General features: G+C 55.1%; 1 protein-coding gene across 1 annotated transcript in view; it reads right to left on the bottom strand.

The window, feature by feature from the left end:
• Positions 1-3806: 3806 nt before the first annotated feature.
• The window catches only part of IFFO2 (intermediate filament family orphan 2), a 60565-nt gene continuing 38990 nt past the window's right edge, over positions 3807-25381 (bottom strand). Inside the window, 8 exon segments of the mRNA XM_029065744.2 lie at positions 3807-4286; positions 5079-5209; positions 5559-5651; positions 6641-6761; positions 10367-10506; positions 12181-12321; positions 14546-14641; positions 16198-16258. Of these exon segments, the coding sequence (XP_028921577.1) occupies positions 4181-4286; positions 5079-5209; positions 5559-5651; positions 6641-6761; positions 10367-10506; positions 12181-12321; positions 14546-14641; positions 16198-16258 (889 nt within the window). The 3' untranslated portion in view covers positions 3807-4180.

Below are 25381 nucleotides of genomic sequence, written 5' to 3'. Positions count from 1 at the left end.
TCCCCGGAAGAGAGGGCATCTGTTCAGTCCAACGCGGATGGTCGGAGCTTCGGAGAGCGGGCAGTTGTTCGGCCTAGAGAAAGCAGTTGCCGCAGGGAGCGAGACTGGCAGCAACCCTTGCCGAATGGCACCGGAAACACCGAAGCTGGTAAGTGACGAGGGGCTTTGGCGGGGGGGGGGGGGGGGGGGGGCGCGCAAGGAGTGAACCGATAAATACAGTACCAAAGCCACCAAGAGCATGCACGTTGTTGCGTTACAACCGGCCCCCCGGATGGCGGCTTCCCTGCCCGCGGGGCCGAGGTTTAACCTCAGCTCCAATCACGGCAGAGAACGTCTGTCGGAGGGGAAAGGCTTGTGTTCACAGCTGTCAGCTTGCACATTTAAAAATCTCGACTTTATTAAAAATAGACTAGATCATCTCTCGCTTTATAAATAGACTATAGTTCTCTTAAGTTGCCCGGTTTGTTTCCCCCTTCCCCTCCCCCCGCCCACCCAACTCCCCGCCCCCCCCCCCAAATCTGAACCCCACCCCCACCCCCGTTCATTCTCTGAGCTACCCCTGCAGAATACATCCACCCATATCCCCCCCAACCCCTGCACGCGTCCTCCACTTGGGCTTTGGATGTTTCAAAAGAACTTGAGCCCCACCCACCCGCACCCAGAAAAGGCAAATCCAGACCCAAAGATTCGCTCTTTGAGATCATCCCTTTCCACCTCTCACTCTGCCGACTCAAAATCTTAGAGAAGACCGGGTGTGTGGGAGGGAGAGGGATGCGTGAAGGCAAACGGAAGGCTATACGGCCACCATGCCCAAGTCGCCTCTTCCAAATCCCCCCCCTTTTTACAAATGAAACTCCCCAAAGCCAAGAATGAGAGAATGCAGCCAACGATATGTGTGTGGTGTGAGTGTGTGTGAGAACCTCTCTAAAATACCAGTGTCAATATGACACAGCGACAGGAATAGAAAACAAAAATAAAGTATTTACAGCTCTACAAAGGAAGAACACCGGACCCCCCCCCCCGCCCCCCCCAGAACGGTGCCCGACACTGTCCCAGCTAGGGGCGGCTGGAGTCCTCTCATGGCAAGTTCTGGGCTGGTGCTAGGGGACAGGAGGGACCTTCCTTACTCGGGTCAAAACCGACACATGCACGCACACACACGCACACACACGAACACACATGCAGAGAGCGCCAGGCATAAAATGCCCAGATCCAAGCCAGCCCCGTCCTAGGCAGCTTCCCCCACCCCGGGCAACGACGGGGTGAAATCAGCATCCTCCCCCTCTCGCCCCGGATGAGCCGCCGGTCACGAGGCCATTGGACGGCATCTCACCCGGCGGCTCTCGTTCGCAACTCTCAAACCCTACCTGTCCGAGACAAAGAGACACCAACTCTAATTACAAAATCCCAGCATCCAAAGTCAAGCTACCTAGGGATATAAGGGGGGGAAAAAAAAAACCCATTCAGGCTCCAGTCACCACGGTAATCTTCATGACCCTCATACACTCTTGCTTTCTTCCACCTTAACTCTAAAGCTATTTCACCTCCCCATCACCCGCGTAACTCCCCCCGGGAGGGTCCCTCTAGTTACAGAGCGGACCGTGAAGAATAAACAAAACTAAATGCATGAACGGCACTCTCCACTCTCCACTCCTCGCCCCAACTCAACACGCACACCATTCTAACCAAGCCTCATGCCCTCCCCCCAACCCAACACGCACACCATTCTAACCAAGCCTGATCCCGTTCCTTCAGAGAGGTCTGACGGGGGGGCCGGGGGAGGAAGGGACCCCTCGTCTCTGTGCCAGAGGGGCAAGCCCAATGGGAGAGGGCCGAGCCTACCCCACCCCGGGCGCTCTGACACCGGAGAGACCCACGTACCCAGAGATCCAGGTCTCCCAGCCTTCGGGTAAACTCAATCCTATAGCAGCTGAGGTTCACACCCGACCGGCTTTGAGAACCTTACGTTTAAAACAAACGACGACGACGACTACAAATTCACCCAGGACAAGTGTATGAACCCTGTTGCCTTTAAATACCAGGAGGGGCTGAGAAAAGAGGGAGCTCCTCCTCTCGTCGCAGTCCCTCCCCCTTAAATAACGTCAAAAGGAATCGCTTTGGCTAGTAACAGCTCCTGGGAAAATAAGCTATGGAACCCCAGGAGAAACCCAGGAGATCGGTCTGACGGATGTTCAGAAACAAAATAAAGGCCACTAAGACGGGACCGACAAACCGGCCCCTGACTAGATAGGCGGATACCGTAGATATGTATACACAAACGGAATTGAGATTACAAACAGCAACCGAAAAAACCAACTGGGTCGAAGGGGAGGTCCTTTCGGGAAAGGGCCGGATTGAACGAACCTCCTCCTGGTCCCTCGGAGGAAAGAGGGGGTGTGGGGGACCCCCCAGATTTTACGAAGGGAAGTGGCCGAACACCTTAGGACGGAGAGTGGCGCGTCATTACCCGTTGTCCTGTGGAGGGAGCCCAAGGGCTAAACCCAAGTTTCAGACGGCGGCTCGGTCGTATTTGAGTGCTGACATTGTGCAGGACACTGCACTACGCGCTTGGGAGAGTATAATACAACCATCTGACACATTCCCTACCCACAGTGAGCTTACAGTCTAGACACGTCCACCCAGCGTGGCGTGAGGGCCCACTGTTCGCACACGGCTCCCCGGCTACCCTGCCCATAGTGGGCATTCAATAGATACCACTGACGGGGGCCTTTCACGGAGTCGCTAGGGGCCGACGGAGCAAGAGGTTCGCGAAGCCCATCTCGCCCGAGCTCTTCTATTCCCCTCAAGTCTCTCTCCTGGGCTCCTGGCTGGTCCCCACTGCCGTCTAAATCTCCCATCTCCAAGCGGGAATCCAGGAGCCATCAACTCCTGAAGGATTGTGGAGAATCTAAATGGCGCCTTTTCTTTCCCTAAGAAGAAAAGGAGGGTGTCCCTCTTCTCTCAGGGTTATTGAGCAAAGGGGCTAAATGGTCCCCCCCCCTCCCCCCGCCTGCTTTCTCACAGAGAAAGTGCAGACCGGTGAACTCTGCAGTAAGCGCAGTGCTGACTGGCCAGGATGACCCGGAGGAGACTTGATTGGTGGGCACGTCCCTAGACCTAGGCCCAAAGCACTAATGACGACCCATTACCGACACACTGCCGCTTCAAAAATTGGACTAGGTAGGTGACCGTTGGCGGGGGCCAGAGGGGGACGGGGAGAAGAGGAAAAACTCAACCCCGGGGAGAGTACGGCCAGTACGACACCTTCTCCGTCCCACCCCCAAGATGGACTCCCAACGACAAACCCGGTGGGCTCTTCTCATCTGATCCCTGGCACCAAAGACACTGGTCTCCCAGAGGCAGCTCTTCCTCGACTCCCCTTCCCACCCCGGGAGAAAACCCAAAGCCCAGCAAAGCCCCGCGTTCCACGTAAATAGGGTAAATAAGGCGAGCTGCTTTTTTTTTTTTTTTGCATAGTAGTTTGAACACAGTGTCATTCCGCTTTCCCCCCGCTGTGCCTTTCCTGTCTGCTTCGCCACTAGAGCTGAGAAAATCAATGTGTCCCCCCCACGCCCCCCCAAACACTGCAGGCGACTGAACTCTTCGCCAGAGGGGTCAGCGGAGACAGGGGAAGTGTTCCCTGCCACTGCCCCGCAAGGAAGGGTAGGACTCGCTCCTGCGGGGATGGGGGGGAGGGAAGGAGCAGGCAGCCGATCGGTCTAGCGAGCCAGAGAAGGCGACCTCCCTGGATCTTCCCAGTGCCAGCACTGCCGCCAGAAATATAATTACTACTATCACCGTCATTATTAAGAATATCCCCCGTTTATATAAAAACACCTGCTAGGAATATTTCTTTAGAGCTCAAAGTGGCTCCGCTACGGGAAAAGGCACAGTTATAACACCGCGGCGGACGGAATCCGGACAGTTCTGCACGTGGAACCTGTAGAACGATAGAAATTTACAGCACCAATCAATGCTGGGGCAGGTGGTCGAGCGGGACGGGGGCACCGGGGGGAGGGAGGGGTGGCTGTCGGAAGCAGCGGTCCCTCAGGAGCGAGAGGGGAGGGTGTCAGGAGTCCGTGTGTGTTCCGCGCTTCCCTCGCTCCCCGCAACCTCTCTCCTCTTCTCCTTCACTGGGTGTCGGGTCCCCGGCTTGCAGGACGTCGTTCCCCGTTGGACATCAGCTGACCATCGGCTCCACCTCCGCCTCTCGATCCAACTCGTCTTGGATCTCGTCTGTGTTTCCTGAGTCGCTGCTGGCTACGGAGCTGGGGGACGGAGAGTTTCTGGGGGAGAAGGGAGAGGAAGGGTTCGGTCTCAGATGCCGAAAGACAGGCAGGGCTGGACGGAGGGGAGACGAGGGGCGCGTCGTACTCTCCCAGGCCGGTGCTCTGCACACGTTGAACGCTCAGTAAGCGCTTCGGATTGAATGTGTCTGCTTATCGTCGGATTGTACTCTCCCAAGCGTTTAGTAAAGTGCTCTGCACGCAGTAAGTGCTCAATAAATACAATCGAATGAATGACTAGATCGACCGAGTCGGATCTGGCCCGATCCCTCGGACGGGGACCTAGACGTGGGCCCCGGGGTAGAACCGAACCCACAGGGGCCGAACCTTGGCGCCCAGCTTGAGCAGCGATCCCGATTCTCCGGGACAATGAGACTCAAGCACGGGATAAGACGGTTGAGCAAAGAGGCAGGGAATCAGGAGCTATGAGAGTTCTAAGCCCGGCTCTGCCTCGCCTCGACGTGCGGCTCGCTCTGGGCCTCAGTTTCCCCCAGTTCTAAAACAGTTGCAGTGGGCTGGTGTTATCTATTCCCACATAAAGACCTGAGCCAGGGCCTCCTGTCAGACTTTCCTTTGCCCCAGTGCTCCTAGAGAGTGCTTCCAAAGAGTGCTCCTAGGGAAGGGCTGGACAGACCCGTGTCTGTCCAGTGCTCCCAGGGTGGGTGCTAAGGGAGTAATAATAATAATAATGGTGGTATTTGTTATGCGCTTACTACGTGCCAAGCACTGTTATAAGGGCTCCCAGGGTGTACTAAGGGAATGCTCCCAGGGAGAGGTCGGCCCGGCGGGTACCTGTCTGCAGAGCCCTTGATGAGCCGCCGGCAGGTCTCCATCTGGACGTCCAGGCCCCGCTTCATGCTGCACATCTCCATGTACTCATGCAGATGCCGGTTCATGTCGCTCTTGGCGGTGGCCAGCTCCATCTGGGAGGGGGCGCGAGGGGGAGGAGGGAGGGATCGGTGTTGGACTCTGAAGATCGCCACTCGACCTCCTTCATTCCCCCCGCCTCTCCTCCCTTGGGCTTGCCCCCCCGGCCCCCACCCTCTCTTCCCTTGACCCTGGCCTCCCTCTCTGCCACAACCAGCCTAGCCTCCCTCATCCCCCACGCCCCCTACCATCCAGGCCCGGCCTCCCTCTCACCACCCCACCCCAAACTCCCTTGTACCCACTTCCCTCCCACCCCCCCAGCTCAGCCTCCCCTCTTGCCCCCTCCAGCCTGGTCTCCGTCCCCCAGCCTGGCCTCGTCCGTTTCCCCCAAGACCCCAGGCGCACCTCAATTTGGCCTATCGTCTCCTGGTATTCCTTGTCTCTCGTCTTGAAGAAGGATTCTGTTTCGTGGATCAGGTTGCCTAAGTTTTCCTCTTGCTGAAAGACAAAAAGCCGGGGCCAGTCAGGAGAAGGAGGGAGCCGTGGGGAAGTGGAAACGACAGGGCCACTTGCCTGCCACGTGACCTTGGACAAGTCACTCAACTGCTCCGTGCCCATTTCCTCATCTGTAAAATGGGGATTTAGTAGCTGCGCTCCCTCCCACTTAGACTGTGAGCCCTATGTGGGACGGGGACCGTATCCAATCTGCTTACACTGCAGCAACCCGAGTGCGGAGTACGGTACTTGGCGCACGTAAGCATTTAACAAATAATTACTATTATTAGGTTGGGAGGTTGAGGGGGGCTTCGAGAGTTGGGGAGAACCCCATGAATGGACCAGAACTGGTTTCCCCAATGCATGGCGGGAAGTAGGGGAGGGGAAATCTAGGGAGAAGAGTGGCCTCCCGGGGGGAAAAAAAAAAGAATAACCAGACCCCTCATTTTTCCACTCGCTGCCAAACGTCCCAACCATCATCAAGAGCGTCGACGGTATTTTCCGAGAATTCTCCTCAGGACGGAGCACGGCACAGGGCACTGTCCCCGGCGTGTAATGACAGAAGGTGAGGAATTTCTGGATAATGGGATTCGTTAAGTGCTTAGTATGTGCTACGCGCCGGGGCAGCCAAGCTTTCGGGTTGGTCACAGTCCCCGTCCCCACGTGGGGCTTGTAGCCTAGAAGAGCGAACGCCCAGGCACTTAATCCCCGTTTTACAGAAGGGGAAATGGAAGCACAGACACGTTAAGTGACTCGCCCAAGGTCACACAACGAGTGTGAGCTAGCTGGCTTTCCCAGGGCCCTCGGACTGGGGGTGAGGAGGGAGGGTCTCCCCACCCTGAGCCGAGCGCGGACTTCTGACAGCTCACCGTGTCCGGGGAACGTCGGTTATATTCAACTTTACTCTCCCAAACCCTTCGCACAGTGCTCTGCACACACCAAGGACTCAATATATACGACCGATTGATGGACGGGACTACGGTTGCCCTCACCTCTCCCTGCAGGTCTATGGATGGGTTGCAGTTGGTGAAGTCTTCCCACAGCAACAGGGTATCTTCATTCTCCTCCCAGGTCAGGCTGTCACAGTCATCATCAAAGTCAAAGGTCTCCCTCCTGCAGGGGGGAAGGAAATGACATCAGAAGTTAAGAACGGGAAGCACAGGACCTCCCGGGTCTTGATTCCCAGAAGACGAGGAGGGGGAAAAACAGAACGGCTCTGTCATATAATTCAGGCTCAAGTCTCCAGGAAATCAGGCTGAACCAAAGAGAAATCACACTCCGGGCAAGTAAGAAGAAGAAGAAGAAGAATTGTGGTGTATCTGTTCATCAATCGATGGTATTTATTGAGGGCTATGTGCAGAGCACTGTTCTAAGCGCTTGGGAGAGTACAATAAGCACGTACTACGTGTCAAGCACTGTTATAAGCTCTGGGGAAGATGCAAGATAATCAGGTCAGACCCAGACCCTCTCCCTCAGGGGGTTCACATTCTAAGTAAGAGGAGGAAACAGGTATTGAATCCCAAATTTACTGATGAGGTAACTGAGGCACAGAGGAGTGAAGTGATTGCCCAAGGCAGGCACGGCAGGCATTACGTCCCAGAACCTCTGACTTCCAGGCCCCTGCTTTTTCCACACATCGCTCCCCGTAAGACACTGTCACGGATTCCCCACTTCGGCTGGTCTTTCTTCAGGCCACTGCTGCCCACACATTTAAGAAATCATCGCCCCGACACTGGGCAGCGTGGACAAGACTGAGGAACACTTCGGGGGTTGGTTAAGGGAAACGGTTATCTGCAAGGCTGGGCTAGAGACAGCAGACACAACCCGGAGTCCTGAGGCAAGGGCTCTCCAGGTCAGCCCCAAATTGGCAGGCCACAAGTCATTCAACAGCATGGCCCAGTGGATAGAGCACGGCCCTGGAAGTCAGAAGGCCTGGGTTCTAATCCTGGCTCTGCCACCTGCCTGCCGTGTGATCTTGGACAAGTCACTTTACTTCTCTGGACTTCAGTTACCTCAGGAGTAAAATGGGCATTAAGACGGTGATCCTCATGTGGGCCACGGTCTGGGTCCAACCTGATTAGCTTTATCTACCCCAGTGCTTAGAACAGTGCCTGGCACATAGTAAGCGCTTAACAAATACCATCTTAAGAAAAAAAAAAAAAAAAGCCTGCGTCGCCAATCGGTCCAGGCAGCAAGACCAGGGGGAAGAGGACCCGACTCGGGAAAACAGGGGCAGGCAGAAGAGATGGAGCCCCGATCTGGGCTCAAGGCGACAGAGGGAAGGGGGCGGGAGGCCTCACTGGGTTCCCAGGGGCTTCCCCCCGCCCGCCCTGATCCCTCTCCGGCTCCTGCCTGCTCCAGCACAGCATTCCCACAGTCCGCCCAGCGCCCCGGGCCCGGCTCCCTGCCTCAGCTCCATTCCCGGCTTCCAGCCAGCATTCTTCTTCTCTGACTTCATTTCCTCGCAGTGTCTCTGCTCAGACTGAAAGCACGGGGCGGAGGAGGGGGACATGGGGGGTCAAAGACCGGAAGAGGGGAGTTTGGGGTGGGCGCCTTCTCCTCTAGGAAAGGGGCTTCGATGGAGGGAGGCGGGCAGGAGGCCCAAAAGTGGTTTTTCCGCTGAATCTGGCCCCTCCCCAGGCCCAGCCCTCCAGCCCCCCTCCCTCCCTCCCAGCGCAAGATGTTCTTGGCTTCAGAACCCAACAGACCTCAGATTTAAAACAAAACAGAAATCAACAGGCCGGGAGCATAATTCACACACCATCCTCTCTTAACTCCCCCCCCCCCCCAAATCTGTCTTTTTGGGCTTAGGGCCCCATCAGCACAATTCGCATTCTTTCTCTATTTCAAATCTCGCCCTTTCATTCATCGAGCCGGCTTCTCTATTTTTTTTTTTTTTAATGAAGTCTGTTAAGCGTTTACTATGTAACAGGCGCTGCGGTCAGCGCTGGGGTAATACGAGCTAATCAGGTTGGATACAGCTCATGTCCCACCTGGGGCTCACAGTCTTAATCCCCACTTTACAGATGAGGTACCTGAGGCACAGAGAAGTTAAGTGACTTGTCCTGCTAGAACGAGATTGGGACTGGAGTGGGGAGAATCGGGATTCTGCTGAAGGTAGATTTCTTATCTGATGACCAAAAGCTTTTTGGAGAACCAGCCCCCTCCCAAAGCGGGGACCAGTGGGAGCTGAAGATGGACCCCAAAGAAAGGGGCTGTCGTAGATGGCACTGTGGGCCACAGTGGAAGAGAGGCAGCGTGGCCAAGTGGATAGAGCACAGGCCTGGGAGTCAGAAAACCTGGGGTCTAATCCCGGCTCTGCCACACGTCTTCTGTGACCTTGGACGTGTCGCTTCGCTTCTCTGTGCCTCGGTTACCTCATCGTAAAATGGGGATTAAGACTGTGAGCCCTGTGTGGGACAGGGACTGTGTTCAACTTGATTAGCTTGTATCTACCCCATCACTTCAAGTGCCTGGCACGGAAAGACCTTAACAGATACCACAAAAAATAGAGAGAGAAAAAGGGGAGGGAGTGGGAGGAAGATGAATGCTCCCAGTCACAGGGGAAGGAGAGAGCGGTCTCCTCTCTGGCCAGGTTCTGTGCTTCGGAGACGACGGGGTAATCAGGGAGTGGACTACTGAGCGGAGACTTATTTAAAAAGGTTTCGAGCCAGGAATCCTGTACTTAGCCCCCAAATCCTGTTCTGTTGTTGGAAACTTAAGAAAGCTTCCCCAGCTCGCTTGGAGAGGAAGTCCCGAATGCCGAAGAGAAGCCACTCTGGGCAACTAACCCCAGCCTGCGGTCTCAATCAGGAAGCTCCTCCTTTCTGCTGGGCTCAGAGGCTGTGGGAGAGGGCTGGGAATGGGGAGCCCAAGGGTGGGGGGGAGGGTTATGTGGCCGAGAAGCAGCGTGGCCTGTCGGAAAGAACGTGACCCTGAGAGTCAGAGGACCTGTACCCTGATCCCGGTCGTCAATTGCTTGTTGTGTGACCTTGGGCAAGTCCCAGAGAAGCAGGGTTGCCTAGTGGAGAGAGCATGGGACTGGGAGTCAGGACCTGGGTTCTAATCCCGGCTCTGCCAGACATCTGCTGTGTGACCTTGGGCGATTCACTTCACTTCTATGTGCCTCGGTTATCTCATCCGTAAAATGGGGAGGAAGACCGTGAGCCCCTCGTGGGAAGGGGACCGAATAGCTTGCATCTACCCCAGCACTCAGAGCAGTGCCAGAAACTTAGTGAGCACTTAACAAATACCATCAAAAAAGTCACCTGCTCTGGACTTCGGTTTCTTCATCTGAGAAATGAGGATTCACTACCCCTACCCGCTCCTAAGTTCAACTTAATTAACCTGTATCTATCCCAACGCTTCACGCACAGAAAATGATAATAATACTAATAATGGGCCCCCTAGGGGTGTACCCTCCGGAAGGGTTAAAAGGTTGCAAAATGGTTCAGGGGGCTAAAAGGCATGAGTAAACATCAGTACTGCTGTGTCCTTCTCCAGAGGAAACTCCAGGCTTGCTATGAACAATTCAGTCTTTATGGGGGAGTCATGAAATCATCATAGACCGAGGCTCCGGAAATGACTGAGGGCAGAGCAGTTTTTTCTCCCACAGCCAGACCGGACTCGATCGCGTCCCCAGCTCCCGCTTCCCGTTCCTCTCGGATTCTCTGCCAGGGTCCGTCTGTCTTCCCCAGGGGTGGCTGGGATATACTCACAGCTGGTTAAACATGCGTTTCATCTCGTCGGTGATGTTCAGGGAGCCCACTTCATCATCCGAGAACCTGTTGCCTTCTGCGTCCTGCTCAGAAAGGTCTTCGTCCGAGGTGACCTTGCGCTCTTTCTTTTTGGACGCCACCTGAACCCAAGGGCAGAGAAAGGGGGGTGACTGAGAGAGCCGGTCGGGGTGTCGCGGGGGGGACCCGGAGGGGAAATTCCCTTCCCTGAGGTGATGGATGGAAAGCAGCTGGAAACGCAGGGTGCGAAGCGAGCGGCAGCCGGGGCTCCAGTCAGGGCAAGCTCGCCGGTGGAGGGCTCGCTGAGCGGCAGGCGGGGTTTGGGGGTGGGAGTCAGCGCGAGGTGGGGGGAGGTGGGGGAGAAGGGGACACAGGACAGGGAAGGGGAAGCCCAAGTTCCCAGACGGGCTTCAGCCGTGGCCTTGGGAGGCGGGGGACTTAGAGGCTTGGCTCTTCCCAGCCATTAGAACCCCTCAGACGAGGACACTTCTGTCCTTGGGAGTCAGGAGCCGCTTGACACAGAGAGGCTGAGAGTGCTGTCCCTTGCTAGCCGGGCAGAGAGAAACCAAGAACCTCTAACGCAAAGGCCTGTTGCCGCTTTTCAGGGCCTTCTGACTACCACACCCGTGCTGCTGGAGGCATAAAAGGCATACCGAGGCTACGGGGTGTCCGCCGATCTGCCCAAGGAGCACAGACTGAAACTACAAGGAACACCCAGAACTTCCAGAGGGGCACGCACACAGGTCACAGGGTATTCACACAACTGCCCAAGGAGCCGACAGAGGCTTCGGTGCGTTACCCAGACCTCTCCGGGGAGCGCACAACAGAGGCTATAGGGTGTATCCAGACCCGCCCAAGGAGCAGACACAGAGGCTCTTAAGGAGTACCGGGACCTGCCCAAGGAGCACACACACAGGTTACGGGGTGTACACAGAATTACCGAAGAACACACGGAGGCTACGGATTGTCCACGGAGAAGTTCCAGAAGCGCACACAGAGGCTACAGGTTGTACACAGGGTTGCCCGAGAAGCGTACACAGAAACCGCCCGAGGAATGTACACACACACACTACAGAGTGTCCACAGAACGCCTTGTCTCCCCCCTCAGCCTCCAAGCCTCCCCTTGGCCTCTGAGCAGGAGAGGTGGAGGAAGGAGAAGACGATGAGGGCATCCCCCCAATATCCAACCCCACAGCTAAAGTGATAGCACACCCACTTCACCCCGGGATCAAGCAAAGACAAAGAAAACAGAAAGGAGAAAACACCGGTGGCGCAGCCTCTCTCCAAGAACGGTACGTTCAGAATGAGCGCTAGGAGCAGCCTATAACCTTGGTTTCCCCTTCCCGTAAATCTGTCAGCTCAAAAGCCAGCTAGTTAGATCGGGATCTCGCGGGCCTACGTTTACACACACGCACACGCACGCTTGCATTAAATCACACGGGCACAGAAACGTGACAGAAGAAAGACCCGATGAAAAAGCAGAGAGCCCTATTTTCAAACTCAGGCGTCTACAGCTAGGCACCTCTCACAGCCTCAGCACCCTGACCTGACTCTCTCCGTCCCACCCGGTAAGGTCCGAGGTCCTAAAGGCGAGTACAGCTTCCGCCCGGGCAGTGGGTTCCAGTACCCGAGGAAAGCTTATTTTTGAGAGATGCGGGATGGGACTCCTTGGGGAGCCTAAGAGCACCTGCTAGGGGGGCCGGGGGCGAGTCGGGGCAGATTAGGAGGAGTGTTGGCAAGAAGACAGACCCGTCCAGGGGCGGGGCCGGAGGCTGGGGTGGGCGGGCCCTATTCACCTGAAAGATCTTGGACACGTCTTCCGAGTTCCGCTGCTGCGCAACATCGCACAGCTTAGCTGTGATATCGATTCGCCGGCAGATGTCCATGTCCACCTTCATGGCCTTTTCCTGGATCTTTGTGTCGAGGTCTGTCATGGGCTGCAGGGAGGACAGCAGGGGGTTACGTGAGTTCAGGAGAGAGCAAGTGCCGGAAGAGGGGACGGATCCTGAGGGTGCTGGGGAAGGGCGGGGGGAGAGGGGGGCGGGCGTGAGGCCTCTGGCCCCCCACGCCCCGGAGCGGCTGGGACTTCAGGCCGCCCTCCTAACCGGGTGGAGGGGCCAGGGTCGGTGACAGGACCTCGTGGGAGTCAATGCTTCCCTGTTGATGGAGGCAGGCTGGAGGGATCACTTCCTGTCTGCTACTTGCCCAGAGGACCGGAGGCCATCCTCTCTCAGCACACACACAATAGCCGTGAGTAGAGCTGAAAACAATTCACGCCCGTGGCAAACATTTCTTTCTTCCCAACACCTCCGCGTGGCCCCGACCGCTGTCCCGGGCTCCTTCGGACTGGCGAGGGCCAGGATCACCCAAGGCAGGGAGCCTAGCAGGGGATCGCAGTGGGAGGGGGGAGGTTGGGGGGGGTGAACGCCAGTCACCCACCAGCTCGTCCCTACCGACCGCCACTCGGATCACCGGGCAGCTCCCCATCGACCACAATCGCAGCCTGAAAGCAACACCAAACTCTCCCTGACATCACTCCTCCGGGCCACAGCCGGCTCAGCCCCAAGAGGAGACAACCTCTGGGCCGCTGAGGTTCAGCCAAACCATCCTTACCCCTCTAGCCATCTAGTCAATCCATCAACGGAATTTATTGTGTGTTCACAGTGTCCAGAGCACCGTACTAAATGCCCGGGAGAATGCAGTACAACAGAGATGGTAGACAGGTTCCCTGTCCACCGCGAGCTGACAGTCCAGAGGGGGAGACAGACATCGATATAAACAAATAACGGATAAGTACATAAATGCTACGGGGTGAACACCGAGTGCCGCCAGTCCACCTGCTCCCAACCCACTCTGCGACTCCAGACCCCACGGGTTCCTTCCGCGTCTTTTTCCGGCCAAGTCAGAGCCCGATGCTCCCCATCCTCGGCCCCTCCTCCCACAGGAACTCTTCTAAATCAGCAAGACCCGGAGGCTTCGGAGCTGCAGGAAACCTCCCTCTTGAGTAAAAAACGTAAGCTCTTTGAGGGCAGGGATTTTTGTCTTCCAATTATATTGTAACCTACTTTTTCAGGGGCTTAATACAGTGCTCTGCACACGGTAAGAACTTAGTAAATACCGCTGATTGACTGATGGAGAGATTCGCTCCTGAATAAGTTCCACAGGGAGAGGGGGAAAGGGTGGGAAGGCAGTGGAATATTCCCAGGATGCCCCAGTTTGGGCCTGTTCTGACGCAGACACGTAATTGGCTCTGGATCCTGAAATAGGAGGTGTCAGGAATCCCGGGTCAGAACCACTGCGAGCAGCCAAGGGCGGGGGGGAACACGCAGTCTTGGATCCCTCTAGCCTTCAAGCTCACTGTGGGCAGAGAATGTGTCCGTCTGCTGATTGTTACACTGTCCTCTCCCAGGCGTTCGGTACAGTGCTCTGCACGCAGCAGCGCTCAATAAATACGACGGAACGAATGAATGAGTGGATCATTCAAACCCAAGACCGACAGGGGCTCAGCTCGGAGAGCCCCGAGGATCTCCCACCCCACAACCCCGGCCTGGCCGGAAAGTGCTGCAAAATCCTGCCAGCACCTGGCTCGAAGCCCAGAGCCAGTTGGGTCCCTCAGCTCTTCGGGGGCCAAGTCCCCCAGGTGTAAAAACTCCCCAATGCTCCGACATCTCAGGCCCCTCAGCCGCTCGACGCGACATCGAGCGAACGCTTTGTGTCAGGCGAAAGCCCCCTCTGCCCTCCAAGCCCCCAGACCCTCAGAAGGGGGGCGGTCCCAACCCACATCCCATAGCGGTGCCAGGGTTCAGGTTTCGAACGTCACCCCTGTGAACTTGTGAGGAGCAAAAAAAAAAAAAAATTCAAAATAATCATCAGGGTTATGGGCTAAGCAGTGAATTAATGCATCTCTAAACATACCAACAGGAAGCGGGGGAAGTGGGGGTGGGTGACTTCGGGGCGGGAGGGCAGGGGGATTGTTTCCCGACGCATCTGTTGTCGGTCTGAGGCAGCCAGGGAGCTGACTACAAAGCAGTGCTCACTTCAGCCTGAAACTCATTGTGAATGAAGCAGTTGCATGGGGGAGGAGGTGGGAAGGGGAGAGAGGAGTCATATCGCCAACCAACGCGGGGGAGCGGGGGAAAGATGGAGGGAGAAGGCACTTACATCACTCATCAGGCCTTTGAACACCACGAGCTCTGCTTTCAGCCGCTCGATCTTCTCATTCAGCTCCTCCTGGATGGCCTCTGCCTCTTGGGCCTCCTAGGGGAGGAGGAAGACAGCAGTCAGAGGGGCTCAGGTTAGACGGAGGGGAGCGAGATCCAGAGGGAGACAAGGTCGATAATGGAATGGAGCTGGAATGGGCAATCACTTCATCTTTCGGGGGGGGCGGGGGGCGGCGGGGGCTGCTGTTCCTGAGAAAGTGCCCCGACACAGCGCGGCCTCGTGGAAAGAGTGTAGAATTTGGAGTCAGAGGAGCTGGGTTCTAATCCCCGTTCTGCCACTTTGCTTTTGCATGACCTTGAATACGTCACTTCAATTCTGGAGGCCTCAGTTTCTTCATCTGTAAAATGACGATTCAATACCTGTTCTCCCTTCTGCGTAGTCCGCGAGTCCCTTGTGGGACAGGAACTGTGTCTGATTTGGCTACCTTGAACCTAACCTAGCGCTTAGTGAAGGCTTGGCAGAGTTAGCACTTAACAGAAGCCACGATTCTAAGCAAACACAGATCAGTGAAAAGGATCACCATGAAACCCTCCGTTCTGAGAGCCTAAAAGGACCAGCCTCTGCGGGGCCGGAGGCCCAAGAGCAGCAAGGCCCCCACTCTGCTCCCTGACCGAGATTAGGCTTTTTTTTAATATATTTATGTATCTGGCATTTGTTATTCGCCCACCGTGTGCCAGGCACTGTACTAAGCGCTGGGGTAGATGCAACCTAATTGGGTCGGGCACAGTCCCAGTCCCGCACGGGACTCAGTCTTAATCCCCCATTTACAGATGAGGTAACCGAGGCAGAGAGAAGCCAAGTGACCCGCCCCAGGTCCCACAGCAGACGAGTGCTGGAGTCGGAATTAGAACCCAGGTCCTTCTGACTCCCAGCCCTGTCCTCTATCCACTAGGCCTCGCTGCTTTCTGGCCAATCCTGGGTTGTGGTATCTTTCCAGCGGAGGGGGAGTCCAAAGCCCCGCCGGAGAAAACCACCCAGGAACCACGACTCAGTGTCGGGGCCGCGGACTAGCAGTTTGCCGCATCTTGCCCCTCTCTGGAGTCTGACGTCCTCCCGAGACTCAACCTCACTCCTTCTCAACTCAAGGAACGCTTTGGGCAGCAGAGGATTCCCCGCGCCCCCGTCTCTGTGGGGCAGCTCCAGGCCCACCCCCGCGCAGGAAAGAGCGACTCCGAAGGCAGAGGGAGTCCAGAGGTAGACTCCGAAATGGACCCTGCCCCGGGAAGCAGCGTGCCTTAATGGATAGAGCACGGGTCTGGGAGTCAGAAGGATCTGGGTTTTAATCCTGCTCTGCCACTTGTCTGTGTGACCCTGCCTCTGGGCCTCAGTTACCTCATCTGCAAAATGGGGATTAAGAGTGTGAGCTCCTTAACGGTGTTTGGCACTTAGTAAGCGCTTAACACGTACCATAATTATTATTACGGACCAGTACCCGCTCCGCCCACTGGCCGCAGCGCCCTCCGGGTGCCTTCCAAAGAGAGCGGGCTTTGTCTGTATCCACCTGGGATGCTTCCACCCCACCGGCCCCCGCCCCAAATCCCCGCCCCGGTCCTCCACTCCACCCCCTCGCCTCGCCCACCGGGGGAGCTTACCTCTTGGAGTGTTTCGACCATGGACTGGAGGCTCATGCGCTTGGCCAGCTCCTCCTCCCACCTGGAAGACAGAAGGCGTCGCTGGGTTAGACAGGGAGTTGCCACAGTCCCGGTCCCTGGCCCACAGAGCAAGGCGCGAGGAGCAGTGAAGGGGATGCAGAGAGCACCAGAGTTGAGTGCCTGCACGCCCCCATCCTGGTATGAAGCTTTCCTCCCTAACACCCGAGGGGACCCCCCGCCCCCCCCACCTCCCTCCCCGATGTCGGCCCCTGGGCCCTCACTAATTGCCAAGACAGCGGCTGCAATATACGAAGTGGGGTGGCTTGGGTGAGCAAAAGCGAAGGGGTTGGCACAGGCGGGTGAAAAGAGGGGCAAGGAGACCAGTTAAGACCGGCCACGGGGTCGATACAAACCCATCCCCCGGTGGGAATCTGCTAAACGAGACCCATTACGACCTTGAAGACCGGCACTTCCACACGAGGTGACTCCAAGAGGAGGAATTCTCTCTTTCCCTTCCCCAGGATCCTAATCAATCAGCGGTTTTTACTGAGCGCTTACTACGTGCAGAGCCCTGTACTAAGCACTTGGGAGAGTACAGTACAACAGAATTAGCAGACCGGTTCCCTACCCGTAAGGAGCTCCCAGTCCAGCGGGGGAGATCGGCATCAATATAAATCGCAATATATCATTTAAAGGTGTGGACGTAAGTGCCGTGGGGTTGGGGATGAGACGAATATCAAACGGCCAAAGGTCACAGATCCAGGAGCGCAGGAGACGCAGAAGGGAGAGTGAGCAGGGGAAAAGAGGGCTTAATCGGGGATGGCGTCTTGGACGATATGACACCTTAATCCTAATGCCTGACAGCACCTGGACAGAAAAGGGGCTGAAAACGAGACTGTAAGCGCCACGTGGGCCACGGTCACATCAACCGAGTCTACGGTCCTCTCCTGTACCCCGCACACGCTGGTTGATTTGGAGCGCCGGGATTTGCCCCGTTATTGGGTAGGGATTGTCTCTATTTGTTGCCGAACTGTACTCTGCAAGCGCTTAATACAGTGCTCTGCACGCGGTAAGCGCTCAATAAATACGACTGAATAGAGGAATGCCCGGGGTGAATCAAGAGCAAAATCCCAACTTGGCAACCTCCGAGAGCTGCCGCCGACGTCAGCTTTGGGTGGGTCAAGAGTAGGATGGAGGGAAAGCGGTGACCGGTGCACATTCGGTTACCACACTGACGTCAGGGAAGCGGATGAAAATGGAGGCTGCCTGGTAACTGACGGACACGCCCACACACCAGAATTCCTCCTCCCTCCCTTCCTCGGTCACGGTGAGGAGGGGGTCGATCCTCACGCCCAGACGGCGTGGCCTAAATTTAAAGGCGGTAGGAGTCCAGCGTCCGGGGAGGGACAGAGTAAGGGTCCCAGAGGAGGGAGTCTGGGGTCTGAACTAGAAACTACCGTCCAGGGTCAGCTCCGGAGGAATCTAACTGGCTCATCCCATCGAGCCAAGCCCGCCCCCCCGCCCCCCCTCCCCGGGCGGTTGCCAACTTGTTGGCCTCAAGGAGACTCCCGATGTGGCGGACAAAAGACCACTCCGGGCCCGCATTTTACACCGGGGGAGGCCCAGGTTCAAGCGTCCCGGCCGAATCGTCCTCTCTGGGCCCAGTGCCGCCCTGCTGGTTCCGGGACAGGAGGGGACCCGCAGCCTTCTGACCCCGGGGGGCCCCGGGACTCCGGGGGGCTGGGTCAGGGCAGGTACCGGAGGCTGGCAGCATCGCCTCCTCTCCCTCTGCTGCAGGGCAGCTCCTGGGTAGACGCATAATCCCGGCTCTGCACTTGTCTGTTGTGTGCCCTTGAGCAAGTCACTTGACTTCTCTGTGCCTCATTTCCTCATCTGTAAAATGGGGATTGGGACCGTGAGCCCCACATGGGACGGGGACCGTGTCCAACCCGAACGGCTCGTATCCACGCCGGCGCTTAGCAGAGCATCTGGCACATAGTAAGCACTTACATTCTGCAATTATTATTCTTATTAGAGCTGGAGAGCAGCAATTCCCCAACCGAGGACCTCTAAGACTCACAGAAAATCCAAATACCCCCAGGGGGGATGGGGAGGCCGGAAGGAAAGGGGAGTTGAGTGTTACTTAAGTTTTTTGCGGCCCCAGGAATGTGAAGAAAAATGTCAGCTGAGTCTACTTGGACTGTGTCATCTTTAGCCCCTGATTCAAGGTGTAGCCTGGTTTCCCCTGGCAGGTGGTTCAGGAAAGACCCATCCCCCCCAGTTGCCCTAAGCAGTCAGCACTGCCATGGCAACCTTGCCGGATGAACTCCCTGCTTGCTGGACCCAAAGTGACTTTTCACTTTCCTCCTTTCGGGGGAATTCGGCAGGAATCTGGCTCTGTCGATTTAAGTGTCCAACCCATGGAATTCCTTTTCATTTTGGACTCTGAGATGACCAGGGAGAGACAATGGCCTGGATCTGGACTTCCAGACTGGATTCCGGAAGCAGCGTGGCTCAGTGGCAAGAGCCCGGGCTTGGGAGTCAGAGCTCATGGGTTCGAATCCCAGCTCTGCCACTTGTCAGCTGTGTGACCGTGGGCAAGTCACTTCACTGCTCTGTGCCTCAATGACCACATCTGTAAAATGGGGTTTAAGACTGCGAGCCTCACGTGGGACAACCTGATTACCATGTAGATCTCCCCCAGCGCTTGGAAAAGTGCTCTGCACACAGTAAGCGCTTAACAAATACCAACATGGTTATGGTTATCTGCTCTGTCAGGTCACCCCGGGGCTTCACAAATAAACCTGAAGGCAACCGGATACACACAGTGAGTAGTTGGTTTATTTGTGACATCGCCGCTGGTCAACCTGCACTCACTAGCTGGGGCCCGATCTCTCCCACCTTTCCCGCTGGCCGGGCACTGCCTGAGGAGCGGCGAGGCCAAGTGGAAAGTAAACAGGTCTGGGAGTCAGGAACTGGATTCTACTCCCAGCTGTGCCACGTGTCTGCTGTTTGACCTCGGACAAGTTCACTTACCTTCTCTGGACCTCGGTTTCCTCATCTGTAAAATGGGGATTAAATCCTACTCTCAGAGTGCAAACCCCAGGTGGGACAGGAATTGAGTCCATCCTGTTTATCTAGTATCTACCCCAGCATTTGGAACAGTATTTAGTATGTAAGTGCTTAAAAAAAAAGTGTGGTTCTTCTGTCCCGAAGTGCTAATAATAAAAACTGTGGTATTTGTTAAGTGCTTACTCTGTGCCGAGCGCTGTATTAAGCGCTGGGGTAGATATAAGAAAACCAGGTCATACACAGTCCCGGTCCCACATCTGACTCACAGTCTAAGAAGAGGGGAGAGCAGGAATTGAATCCCCATCTTCCAGACGAGGAAACGGAGGCACAAAGAAGTGAAGTGACTTATCCATGGTCACCCAGAAGGCAAGTGACAGAGCCAGGATTAGAACCCAAGTCTTCTAACTCACAGGCCCACGCCCTTTCTACCGGGCCACTAGCTGCAGGGGGGCTGCCAGCAAGGTATTTGGGGGAGGGCAGGGGTGAGAAAGATCCCAGGAGATGCCTGATTAGACACTGAGTCACAGGAACCGAGACAGGATGAGCCGCGGCCCTCCATACTTGAGACATATAATAATGTTGGTATCTGTTAAGCGCTCACTATGTGCCGAGCACTGTTCTAAGCGCTGGGGGGGATACAGGGTAATCAGGTTGTCCCACGTGAGGCTCACGGTCAATCCCCATTTTACAGACGAGGTAACTGAGGCACAGAGAAGTTAAGTGACTTGCCCACGGTCACACAGCTGACAGGCGGCGGAGCCGGGAGTCGAACCCATGACTTCTGACTCCGAAGCCGAGGCTCTTTCCACTGAGCCGCGCTGCTTATGAGATGAGAAGCTTGCTGTAGAAAGCCGAGTGGCCTAGTGGATCGAGGCAGGCCTGGGAGTCAGAGGGACATGGGTTCTAATCCCAGCTCCACCACTTGTCTGCTCTGTGACCTTGGGCAAGTCACTTCACTTCTCTGCGGCTCTGTCACTTCATCTGTAAAATGGGGATAAAGACTGTGAGTCCCACGTGGGACCTGGACTGTGTCCCACCTGATTTGCGTGTATCCTCCCCAGTGCTTAGTACGGTGCCTGGCAAAGATCATTTAAAAAAAAAGAAACCACCATCTCTCTCTGTCTCTCTGACCAATGACAGGCTAAAACAAACCAAGTGAGAAGGCTGGGTCAGTTGAGAAGTAGCACGACCTTGTGGAAAGAGCACAGGCCTGGAAGTCAGAGGGAGCTGGGTTCTAATCCTGCCTCTGCCACTTCCTAGCTGGGTGACCTTTTAAAGGTAACTTCCCTGTGCCTCAGTTTTCTCAAATGTAAAATGAGGATTCAATACCTGTTCTCCCTCCTATTTAGACTGCGAGCCCCGTGCGGGACGAGAACTTGGTCCGACCCGATTACCTTGAAACTTACCCCAGTGTCCAGCACAGCGCTTGACACACGTCAGTACTTGACATATACCATAAAAAAATTAATCTGCAGCTAGAAGGATTTAGGTCAGGTGCGACATTAGAACTTTGAAGGGGAAGGGATTAGTTAGATTCTGGAATAGCCTTTCAAAGGAGGCCTAAGCAACCCTCGAGACTTTACTGTCAGCAGTGCTGTCTTCAAACCGGACAATTCCACTATTAGGAATAAAAGAAACACACACATACACCCCTCGTGATCCCCGTGTCCCCTCGGGGGTGGCTTTGCAGTCATCTTGGCAGAGGGATCGGCCCACTGGGATACTGGGGAAATCCCAGGGTGCTAGGATACCACATCGTATGAACCACGAAATAATAACGATTGTGGTACTTGTTAGGTGCTCACTACATGCCAAGCACTGTGCTAAACACTGGGATAGATACAAAATAATCAGATGGTCCCTACCCCATTTCGAGTCCACAGTCTAAGTAGTGATAATAAGAATAAGTGGTATTTTTAAGTGCTTTACTATTTGCCAAGCACTGTACTAAGCGCTGGGCAGACACAAGATAACCAGGTCTCACGTGGGTTCACCGTCTAAGTAAGAGGGAGAACAGGTATCGCGTCCCCATTCTGCAGATGAGAGAACTGAGGCACGGAGAAGTTAAGTGAGTTGCCCAAGGTCATGCAGCCGGAAAGAGGCGGAGCCTGGATTGGAACTCCGGTCCACTGACCCCCAGGCTCATGCTCTTTAATAATAATAATAATAATAATAATGATGATGGTATTTGTTAAGCGCTTACTATGTGCCAACCACCGTTCTAAGCGCCGGGATAGGTGCAAGGTCATCAGGTAGTCCCACGTGGGGCTCACAGTCTTAATCCCCATTTGACAGATGAGGTAACTGAGGCACAGAGAAGTGAAGTGACCCGTCCAAAGTCACACAGCGGATAAGTGGCAGAGTCGCGATTCGAACCCATGACCTCTGACTCCCAAGCCCGGGCTCTTTCCACTAGGCCACACTGCTCTCCTAAGCAGGACAGAGACCAGGTAATGCACGCCCATTTTACAGGTGAGGAAACTGAGAAGCCACTCGCCCAAGGTCACACAGCAGGCATGCCAGGTGCGCCTGGCTCACTGACGTCCCTACCCTCTGTTGGCCTCTCTCCCCAGCTCAGAGCAATTGCGGCAGTCACCGGTCTCCCCACCCCGATGGAGCAATTGTAATTCCTCCCACGGGAAGACGGAAAAACTAAGTGCTCAAACAAGGCAAGAACCTGCCTCCGTGAGGAGGGGCCGGGAAGCCCAGCGCTCCCGCCGTGCACTGCGGAATCAGAGTCCGATCAAACGCCGGCCCCACCGAGAGCTACAAAAATCCTCCAGATCGTCCCGGCCTCAATCTCTCCTTCATCCCAAATGCTTCATCGCTTGGGACTCACAACCCATTCCCCGCAAAGATTAAATTTCTCTTTTCAGATCATCTCTGGGGTGGCCGAGGGGTTCCCGCTCATTCACCCCAACGGAGTTCGCGTCGATTCCTCATACACGGGTCGGGATCAGAGTAGCCGAGGCTTGTGCCGTTTCACCTCTCCGAAGGAGAGGCTGCGTCCGACGTGTCGCTTTGCTAAATACCAATATTATTATTATTTCGAAACCAGAGCCAATAAGTGCATTAGCCTAATGGCAGGTCGGTACTGAAGCCCCCCTGCTTGGCCAAGCCTGACATCTACCAGCTGCCAGCTTCTCCCTGGGCTCTAGCATATGGATTCTTCCCCTTTCCATCTGGCTCATTTATCCAGGGTCCAAGCCAGCACGCTGCTGGGTCAAAACTGCATTAACAACAATAATAATCGTGAGAGCGTGGCCTAGTGGATAGAGCACGGCCCCGCGAGTCCGAAGGACCTGGGTTCTAATCCCCGCTCCGCCACTCGTCTGCTGTGGGACCTTAAACGCGTCATTTCACTCCCCTGGGCCTCAGTTACCTCACCTGTCAAATGGGGAGCCCCACGTGGGACAGGGACTGTGACCGACCCAACTTGATTGTACCGACCCCAGCGCTTAGTACGGTGCCCGGCACATAGTAAGTGCCCAACAAATACCATTATCATTGATTATAATAACAATAGCAATGCAAACTGTGGCATCCGTTAATAATAACGTTGGTATTTGTTAAGCGCTTACCACGGGCAGAGCACTGTTCTAAGCGCCGGGGGATACAAGGCGATCAGGTTGTCCCACGTGGGGCTCACAGTTTTAATCCCCATTTTACAGATGAGGGAACTGAGGCACAGAGAAGCGAAGTGACTTGCCCACAGTCACACAGCTGACAAGTGGCAGAGTCGGGATCCGAACCTACGACCTCTGACTCCCAAGCCCGGGCTCTTTCCACCGAGCCACGCTGCTTCTCAAAAGTGCTTACTAAATACCAAGCACCGTACTAAGTTCTCGGGTCAATACAGAACGATCACGTCCCACATGGAGCTCCCGGTCTAAGTAGAAGAGAGGACAGGTACTGAATCCCCATTATGTAGATGAGGGAACTGAGGCCCAGAGCAGCTAAGGGACTTGCCCAAGGTCACACAGCAAGCAAGAGGCAGAGCTGGGGTTAGAACCCAGGACCTCTGACTCCCAAGCCTGTGCGCTTTCCATTAGGTTAGGCTGCTTCCCATTAATAATTGTTATTTCTTAAGTCTTATCTGTAAAGTGCTAAGCACTGTACTCAGAACCGAGGCAAATCACACAGTCGGGACAGATGGGTCCCACAAAACGCTCACGGTAGGGTAAGTAGGAGGGAGAGTAGATAGTGAAACCCCATTTTACAAACGAGGTAACTGAAGCACAGAGAAGTTAAGTGCTTTGCCTAAGGGCGCCCAGTGGACAAGTGGCGCGGTCAGGATCAGAACCCATGGCCTCTGACTCTCAGGCCCTGGCTCTTTTTCCTCTAAGCCGTGCAGCTCCTCCACCTTTTCTACGGCTGCCCTCAGCCCGGGGCCCTTCCCCCTCACCGAGCCCCGTTGAGCTCGGGGAGTTTTGGCGACTTACTTAAAAGATAACTGTTCTGTTGTTGAGTTGAGCTCCCGGGCCCGTTGAAAGCCACGTGAACAAAGAGGAGAGCCCAATCCCTCGTTAAAGGGGTTTATAAACAGTGCTGCACAGCGGCAGTCAAGATGGGGCATGCCTGGGTGGAGCCCGTCCACCCATGCTCCGAGCCCCAAACGCTACACTTGCCCAAGCCGGGCCAGCTTCGGCAGATTCTCAGGAGAATCCAGCCTATTTTTTTTTTTTTTTTTTTTACAAGGAATCAGGAGCATGCCAACTAGATGAAAGACAGAATAACAGTAGTTTTTTTTAATGGCATTTCTTAAGCGCTCACTCTATGCCAGGCACCGTGCTGAGCGCGGTTTCCTTCATCCGATCGTATTTATTGAGCGCTTCCTGTGCGCCGAGCACTGTACTAAGAGCTTGGAGGGGTAGCATACGACGATAAACAGATACGTTCCCTACCCGCGACGAGCTTACAGTCTAGAGGTTGGATGCGGCCCGTGACCCACATGGGGTTCGCGGTCTTAATCCCCGTTTTACAGCAGAGGTAAGTGAGGCTCGAAGTGAGTTGCACAAGGTCACTCGGCAGACGAGGGGCGGAACCGCGATCAGAACGCAGTTCCTTCTGATTCCCAGGCTCGTGCTTTATCCACTAAACTGCTTCTCTTTTGCCAAGTACTGCACTAAACGCTGGGGTAGGTATTCACTTCTCTGTGCCTCGGTTCCCTCATCTGTAAAATGGGGATTAACTGTGAGCCTCTCGTGGGACGACCTGATGACCCTGTATCCACCCCAGCGCTTAGAACAGTGCTCTGCACATAGTAAGCGCTTAACAGATACCAACACTGCTATTATTATTATATGAGATCATCAGGTTGGACACGGTCTGACCTGTCGCACGTAGGACTCACGGTCTTAAGGGGAGGTATTTAATCCCCATTTTACAGATGAGGGAACTGAGGCCCAGGCAAGTGATGGAGTTAGGATTAGAACATTTTCATGTAGACATTTCTGGATTCTGGATGCACTGCTTAGATCGAAGCACTGTGGATACACTTGCAGGCTTTTCTTTCTTTTTCTTTTCTTTCATGTCTTTCCTTGAAGAAGTGAGCACCTTCTCCATTCCTACAAGCCACAGGAGCGATAACTAGTCACAGTTCAAAGAGGGAAAACAGAGGCACAGAGAGGGAAAAGCATCTTCCCAACCTCACACAGCATGTTGGGGGGGGGGGGAGCGAGGACTAAACCTCTTGTTGCACCGGGGTGTGAGGCAGCTGGCCAACGACCCTTAGGGGGATGCCTGTGGATAAGGAGTCCAGTAATGACAACTACTGAGGTATTCATTAAGCACCTACTATGTGCCAAGCATTGTTCTAAAAACGGGGGGGGTAGCACCGATACCATTGGATCAGACCCAATCCCTGCCCCACGTGGGGCTCACAATCCAAGTGGAGGCAGAACGGCTATTTCACCCCATTTTATAAATGAAAAAAATTGATGCAGAAGGTAAGTGGCTTACCCAGGGTCACCCTGACTCTGCAGTGCCCTTTTCACAAGTTCATTCATTCAATCGTATTTTTTGAGTGCTTACTACGGGCAGAGCACTGTACTAAGCGCTTGGAATGGACAATTCGGCAACAGACAGAGACAATCCCTGCTCAATGACGGGC

The sequence above is a fragment of the Ornithorhynchus anatinus genome, chromosome 5 (assembly GCF_004115215.2).
Source record: "Ornithorhynchus anatinus isolate Pmale09 chromosome 5, mOrnAna1.pri.v4, whole genome shotgun sequence".
Classification (NCBI taxonomy): Eukaryota; Metazoa; Chordata; class Mammalia; order Monotremata; family Ornithorhynchidae; genus Ornithorhynchus; species Ornithorhynchus anatinus.
The sequence above is the reverse complement of the archived record's forward strand: the minus strand, read 5'-3'. Positions and strand labels throughout refer to the sequence as shown.